The 7,857-nt window shown below is 40.6% G+C and overlaps 1 protein-coding gene across 4 annotated transcripts in view; it reads right to left on the reverse strand.

The window, feature by feature from the left end:
* LOC126245442 (UDP-glycosyltransferase UGT5-like) overlaps positions 1–5,681 on the reverse strand; it is a 259,125-nt gene extending 253,444 nt beyond the window's left edge. For all 4 annotated transcript variants that reach the window (XM_049948318.1, XM_049948315.1, XM_049948316.1 and 1 more), the window contains exon 1: positions 5,532–5,681. In XM_049948318.1, the coding sequence (XP_049804275.1) occupies positions 5,532–5,570 (39 nt within the window). In that variant the 5' untranslated portion in view covers positions 5,571–5,681. The remainder of the gene's footprint in view (positions 1–5,531) is intronic.
* Positions 5,682–7,857: the final 2,176 nt, after the last annotated feature.

The raw sequence follows: 7,857 nt of genomic DNA on the forward strand, positions 1-7,857 counted from the left end.
AAGTTCAAATTTCAGTTTCATGTTGGTGATAAGCACAGTATGCGATGCCTACTCCATAGATCTCCCTCCCCTATAATACACTTCGACAGTGTCGCCAACTATTACGGATTTTGATTTTAAACTTATTACAGTGTGCCTGTTGTCGCTTGAAGTTTTGAGACTTCTTGTCCATGTTTGTTCATGACGGGATTAACATAATGACTATAATTGTGGTTTACTTCCTGTCAAATACCGAATTTTAGCGAACAAACTGTTATTGTCATAACACAGGTGACTCACAAGTGGAGTCTCTCAAAGCCCACGGCCGCTTTTTTCTTCATCCTGCATAAACAAGTGCTCCGTCGTTAATGACGTAACGACGGAATGAGTTGCTAAACACTAACAGGAAGGAACTAATCTTCCTGTCACAGACACGTCTCCAGTAATATAACTAACTGCATTTCTCCAGGGCCAGCCTTAGGCATGTGCAAACCTTGCAACCGCAAAGGGCCCCGCGCAACACATTAGAAGGTAATTTGAAAATGGCCACCCGCAATTTTGTTATTAAAAACTGAAAACAATAATGTGTTTTTGAACTACTTTTAGTGTAATGTAATTCAGTTATATACCCACTGTGACACGGTTATGGCCACTGGAGTACGTCTCAGAAAATGAAGCCTGCATCGGAGTCGAGGGAACCAGCGGCTATGATACTGATGCGCTATAGCAATATCTATTGCCAACACATGACTACTGCTTATGCGTAAATTAAGAGGCACGCGATTCAGTGATTCTCAGCGCCTCTCCGCGCCCTTTCTACTCGTTGTTGTGGCTAACAATCAAGCATTACATTCTTCCGTCAGCAGGTGTTTTCCACAGAATGATTTGTTCATTGTCGTCAGTTCAAAAGTACGGTACTTTTCCAGGCCACCCAGTTTTACGTGTTGTGTGTGCACTCTGGGTGAAGATAGTGTTTTCGCCTGTCCTGTGAAATTCAAAGTGCCAACCGAGAAATGTCTAGCGAAAGGGACAGATGTAGAAAATAATATTCAGGTGCTCAAAAGATCAAGAAAAAGCTACAACATGAACAGTTTTTGAACTCACAAAAAGGCGCTTTCGAAAAACTACTTCGTCCGGCAAATTCAGGCAGTGAGACTAACGTGTGCTTTACGGACGATGGCATTGTTCAGAGGTGAGATCTTGAAAGGTTCGGAGATGTAAGTCAGGATCGAGGTTTTTGGTTATGCAGATATCCAGGACGTCGGGTTGGTGGCGGTGATTGAATGGAATGTGGGTGATGTCTTGAGGAGCGGAAATTACAGCGTTCAGTCTTCCTTGTAGATTGTATAGCGTGTTTCCTCGTGCATTGTTCCGTCGGGCATTCCAGGTGGTGTTTTTTGCGTTTAAGTCGCCGGCCAGTAAAATTTTGTTGTTGTTGTCGAATATTTGAAGTAAGTCGTTTTCTTCGAATGTTGCTCTGGGGCTGAGGTATGCAGCCACCAGGGTTATTTTTCCTTGTGCTGTTTCTATTTTAACTATTGTGGCTTCTAGTGATGTCATTTGTGGCGTAATTTCAGGGTTGTGTCGTATATGAGAGCGAATGAAGATGGCCGTTCCGCCTCCCTGTCGGTTAGTTCTGTCAGTTCGGTCTCATATCATATTTCTAAGTTTAAATGATTGTGATGGACGTAAATGAGTCTCCGTGGCAAATAGTATGTCGATCTTGTTTTCAATAGCCTCTCATCATGTGATGCTTTAGATACAAATGAACATTAAGCATCGGATTGCGGACCTCCTGCTATCCCACATTCAGGTAGGCCTAGTAGTAGTGATTGTGGAGTAATCACAAATTCGGACACAGGCACCTGGCCTAATACATTAACACCCTCTATGATAAATGAAACTGTCCGGAAAGGCCCAACAAAAATTATAAATTTTGAGTATCCCTTAAATGAAAACAGAATAACATTTTCAACTCACTTTTACAAAAGAACTTTACTAAATGGAGAAAAAAGGGATCGTAAATGGCTTGTGTATTCGAAATCTACCGACAAAGTTTTTTGTTTTTGTTGTAAACTTTTGGAACTCCTTCAAACAAGATGTCAAGTGAATGGTGGGTTCATTGAGGAAACCGGCTTCAAGAGAAAAAAAAAATTTATAGAATGTGAGAGACGTTTGAAACAAAAAAGTGGTATTGATCAAACTGACCTTGAACTACTGGAAAAAGAGAAGGAACATTGGTGTCAGGTTCTAAAACGAATTATACTCAATATCAGGTAACCTATCTCAACGTAATATGACCTTAAGGGGAACCGGTGACAAGCTCTATCAAGAAAATAATGATGATATTCTTGATTTCATCGAAATGATGGCAGAATTTGACTCTGTTTTGCAGAAAAAACTCAAGAAATTCATGGCCATTATCTTGGGAAAAACATTCAAAATGAGTTCATAAATTTGCTTGCCAACAAAGTAAAAGAACAGCATTGTTCTGTCATACTTGATTGTATTCCTGACAGAGTTTGACAAACCCTTTCGTCGAAAATAGATGAACAAGGGCTCGATATTCATGGTTACGGCCACCTGGGTTGGCCGAGCGTTTCTAGGCGCTACAGTCTGGAACTGCGCGACCGCTACTGTCGCAAGTTCGAATCCTGCCTCGGGCATGGATGTGTGTGATGTCCTTAAGTTAGTTAGGTTTAAGTAGTTCTAAGTTCTAGGGGGACTGATAACTTCAGAAGTTAAGTCCCATAGTGCTCAGAGCCATTTGAGCCACTCATGATTAGAGAGGCCAAAATTACGATAATGGCGCAAATATAAAATGTTGTCGGAGTGGTGTTCAAGCCAGAATCCTGCAGTGCAATCCAAGAGCATTTTATAGGCCACGTGCCAACCATAGTCTTAATCTTGTGTTATCAGATGCGGCAAAATCTACAGCAAAAGCATTTACATGTTTTGAAATAATTCAAAGAATATATATGTTTTCAGTGCATCCACTCAGAGATGGGAAATCTTATCGAACAGAGTACCAACTTTAACAGTGGAGAAGCTTTCAGATACTCGATGGAAAAGTAGGATGTAGAGTGTCCAAAGTGTAAGGTACCAGGCAAGAGAAGTCAGAGATACCCTTCTTGATGTGAACAACAGCATAATAGAATCGAAAACGAAGAGCGAAGCACACTCGCTTGCTGTGAATGAATTAGAAATGTTCAAGTTTATTATATGCGTTGTGATATGGTATGACCACCTCAAAGGCGTTCAACGCAAGTAAGGCAGCTGAATCAGAAAACGTAGATGTGAAAGTAGCAACTAAACCCATCTAAGGACTAGTGAAGTTAATTGAGAATTTCGGTGAAGAAGGTTTTGTTAATGCACAGACAACAGCGAAAGAGATAGCTGAAAGTTTACAGATTGAGCTAAAATTTGAAAAAAAGAGAACTGGAAAGAAGGCGAAGCAGAAAGTGGCGACACGGTTTTCACAGATCAGCCTTCAGAGGAGAAACACAAAATCCATTTTTTCTACCCTGCCGTTGACACAGTGTGAAAAATCTTGAAAGAAAGGTTGGCCAACAGGATTTGTATTCCGAAATGTTCAGCTTCTTGTTTTCTCCAGAAAGTTTAAAATAATACAGGACTAAGAACTGGAAGTGCTAGGTAAAAATCTTGAGAAGGAACTAAGTGTAAAACAAATGGTGAACGTCAGAAAGACATTGTTGTATCAGACCTTTTGGCAGATATTGAAGTGTTCACTGAAATAGTGCCCGAGGATGTGAAAGCTATGTTGATATTGAAATACTTGAATGACACTGAAAAGCCATTTGCCAACATTTATATTGCCTACAGAATTTGCTAATCATGCCAGTGACTATCGCCTCTGCTGAAAGGAGCTTTTCACGTTTCAATCTTATCAAGAACTATTTCAGAGGCAGCAACTCGCAAGAACGTCCGTCTTCTCTTGCCATGCTGACAGTGGAACACGACATGGCTTCAATATTGAATTCTGAATATATTACTGATGAGTATGCTCGTCAAAAAGTAAGGAAAAGATGTTTTGCATTAAGTGTGTACAGCAGAAAACCCTTAATGTTTATAACCTACAACTTGTTTAATTTCTTGTAAATATAGAGAACAGTCAAGTGATGAAAACATTTAACTACTTCCTGTACCAGACTTGTGAACCTCATTTCATTTAGAATTTCATTAAAAAGGAAGGATTCCCGTAGCTAAGTTAGTTTTTATTATCAACATTTTAGTAATTACCGTACCCATTGAGATTCCTTCTCCGATTAATTATTTTCTTATCACAACGGAAGTCTGCAGTAGTGACAGTCTTGATATATTGGTAATATGTCAGTGACGAAACTTAGAATTCGTTTGAACGCGACGAAGATGTATAACGTGAGTTGTAGAGGGGTTGGGGGAGAAGGAGGGAGGGGTAGTAGAAGGAGGGAGGGGTAGGAGAAGGAGGGAGGGAGGGAAGGAGGGGGAGGATGCGGGAGAGTCCTGCGCGGAGGCTATGGGCATGGCCCCGCTCCAGCTAAGGCCAACCCTTTATTTTCCTCTGGAAACTGAACAGCAAGTTTCGTATGTTTGTCTACTTTACTTTTGCACTCGATTTCAACCAAACATATTCATGCAGTAACTACGATAAAACAGAATGGAAGTTGTGAATGCGCTACATCAGTGTCGCAGTCGCATAAAGTCATTAAAATCAACACAATGTCTTTTGGATGTTGTTCATATACATAGCTTTTCCCCAGCGCGAAATTGAATAGCGCTTTTCACATTCCTCGGAAATTATTACGCAAATATTTCAAGTCGAGACATCCGCCCCCATGGCTGAGCGAACATTGTGTGAGTGGAATATGGAAGAGCTGAGTTCGTCCTCCAGTACGGTATCCTGGTGGCATCAGCTGGCCGCTGCTTAGCGACTGAAGAGCTGCTTGGACAGGAATAGAGGCTCCAGTTTCGAAAGCCGGCATAAATACCGGGGGATACTCCTCCAGCAATTTCTATTCTCGGAACACAGCAGTTATACGGAATTTATGAAAACTGTGAAGAGTGAAGTTTTAGTTCTTTCTCAGCAGGGTAAAAGAACGTTTTTCCAATTGTTAGGTAGACATGAAGAACAGCTTAGAACAGGCTCTGTATTCATTTTAGCGGCCGTTCGTCAAAGACATGAAGACAGTCGCTGTAAAGTGTCGGCTACTTCGGCATTGTTATAGAAATATTAATATTCCACAGCGTAAATCTAAAGTCGCTTCAAACTGCTTACAGTCTTAGTTCTTTCTCTACCATTGATTGGCCAACTAATAGTCTTATAGCCGTTCTAGTCTCATTGTTATTTTATTTGTGTAAACCTAAATCTAATATGATGTTAGTAGAGTTTCAGAAGGATCTCAGTTTAGAAGTAATAGTGTGCCTCCTAACCCTAATTTTATCAGGAACAATAAATACAGAAGTGAAATATCTTCCGTAATTAGCTCCAAAAATTTCCCGGGTGAATGTTCTAAATGTTAAGTAGAACGACAAGCAACGAACACCTTGCTTACCTGCCACTTTCTCCCATCAGCACAGGAAACTAAAGACATCGTGTCGTTTCCTGCGACCACCGGTTCCGTAATGATACTAGCGCGCTTTTACGTTGTGCGTCCTTGCTGCAAGAAAGCTGCGACTACCACATACAGCCGTCGGCCTATGAAACCGTCAGGCATCTGAGCATCGTGAGTCGTATCAGGAAGGCGGAAGAGTGGGGGGAAGGAGGAAAACAAAAACAGCTCGATGGTGGCTTGGTGGGGGTACGTAGTGGCTGGCTAGCGGCTATAGCGGGAAGAATCGCGCCACAAACGAGTTCACAAGTTCACGACCTGAAACGCCGCAGTGCGCACAAACGGTTGAACACCGGGATGGTAGTTGCAATCTGGAACAGAACGACCTATACAGCCGGATTTTCACATTTAACGAATGTGATACCATTCGAGTTGTGCCATGGAAACTGCAGGTGGAAACATCCAGATTGCAATGGCGTGACTTGGGTAACGAAATGGAATAAAACAGTCAAAACACAATCCCGCATTACACTTTGAACACATTGTTCTCACAATAGATTTACAGTCGTTGTGTAATTTCACTGTTTACACCATAGCATTAAAAGCTGAAGTCGTGACGCTGCTGACTTTGCCCTACCTATGAATTGGTGTTAACCGACTGTAGCGTAGCGGCTTCATTTCTGAACCCATCAACCTGTCACTATTTTTTTTTTTCGGATGGCACAATAAACACTTGAAAGAATTCGTAGGAAATAACAGACGAGACGATTTGTTTTTTACAGTTATACGCAGAAAAGATTCTACTTTCAGAAACATATGTGCCACACTGTTGTTACGCGTGTTACAAAATTATATTAAAAAAATGAGTTTTTCATTACTCCCCACAGTCAGTTCACTGTTGTTAACTCTTTCTTTTAATTGGCACTTGTATTACTTTCCATGTTTAATACCTCTTGAAGTTGTCTCGTCAAATACCGTTTTTATTTTACTCGGTTCATTTATTTAATACGAACTGATACATAGGCACAGTTTTTGAGCGTGTTTTTCTTGTTTGCTCCCTTTTAGAGTTCAGCGTTAATGTTTTTCCTGTTTGCTTCCTTGTATATTGATCAACTTTTTACTTTTTCAAATTCAATACCACCACTTTCTCAAATATGGCATGTACTAAACGTTCCATTACGTTCCTCTATTTTCTTGCACTTATTCATTTCTGTTTATCTTGTTGATATTCCTTCAGTTCTTCATATATTCTGTAGCTGCAATTGCTAAATCGTGTGTTTGATTTGTGTATCACGCTCTATGTTTTATACCTCTTCAAGTATTCTTGTCTAGTACTAATTTTATTTTATTTTATTGGTTTTGTTTATTAATATAACCTGTTATGTAGGCATGGTTTTCCAGTTTTGTGTTAAAGTTTTTTCCTGTTTCATCCCCGTTATATTTCTTTATTCTTTAACTTTTTACTTTTTACATTGGATTAACAACACACTGTCAAAGATATCATTTACTGTGCTTTCGTGCTCCAATTTAAATGCGTATCTTCTTTTTCAGGTCGTTTGCAAACATTTTAACTCCTTTGGCGACCGTACCGGCTGGGGTGGCCGAGCGGTTCTAGGCGCTATAGTCTGGAACCCCGCGGCCGCTACGGTCGCAGGTTCGAATCCTGCCTCCTGCATGGATGTGTGTGATGTCCTTAGGTTAATTAGGTTTAAGTAGTTCTAAGTTCTGGGGGACTGATCACCTCAGAAGTTAAGGTCCATAGTGCTCAGAGCCCATTTGGCGACCGTAGTCAGTAAATGTCTGGTGATGACCTTGCAAGCCGAAAACCGGGTAACAATAAATTAATACTGTAGAACAAAAGCAAACTATCGCTTTTCATTTATTAATTTGACAGAGTTGGCAAACGTTTATTACTGTACGCGAACAATAAATAGAAAATGTGAGCAGCAACCGTGACAACAAAACGATAGTGATTCATGAAGTGGGTACACACTACACAGTTCCTGAAGTGGTCGTCAAACTTCGACCCTAATCAAGCATTCGGGCGGTCCGCGGTTCTCAGCCGTATTTTGTAATAATATGCATCTAGAAATTAACAGCTAAATCCAAAAATGTCAACCAAAGCTAAGAGCTTCTTACGAGTGTCGTTTTCCTGTTCTGTAACAAACAAAAATACTTACAGAGACAGTAATATCAAGATACGTCTAACTTTAATTGGCGTTGGTGAATTCGGTCGTGAACTAAGCAAAGGGACAGAAGTGTTAGTACCGTGGTGACTGCGGGGTTACATTATGTGAGAGGGGGCATGTTTTATTGTTCGTTTTCCAGT

This window comes from Schistocerca nitens, chromosome 1, assembly GCF_023898315.1.
Source record: "Schistocerca nitens isolate TAMUIC-IGC-003100 chromosome 1, iqSchNite1.1, whole genome shotgun sequence".
Lineage (NCBI taxonomy): Eukaryota > Metazoa > Arthropoda > Insecta > Orthoptera > Acrididae > Schistocerca > Schistocerca nitens.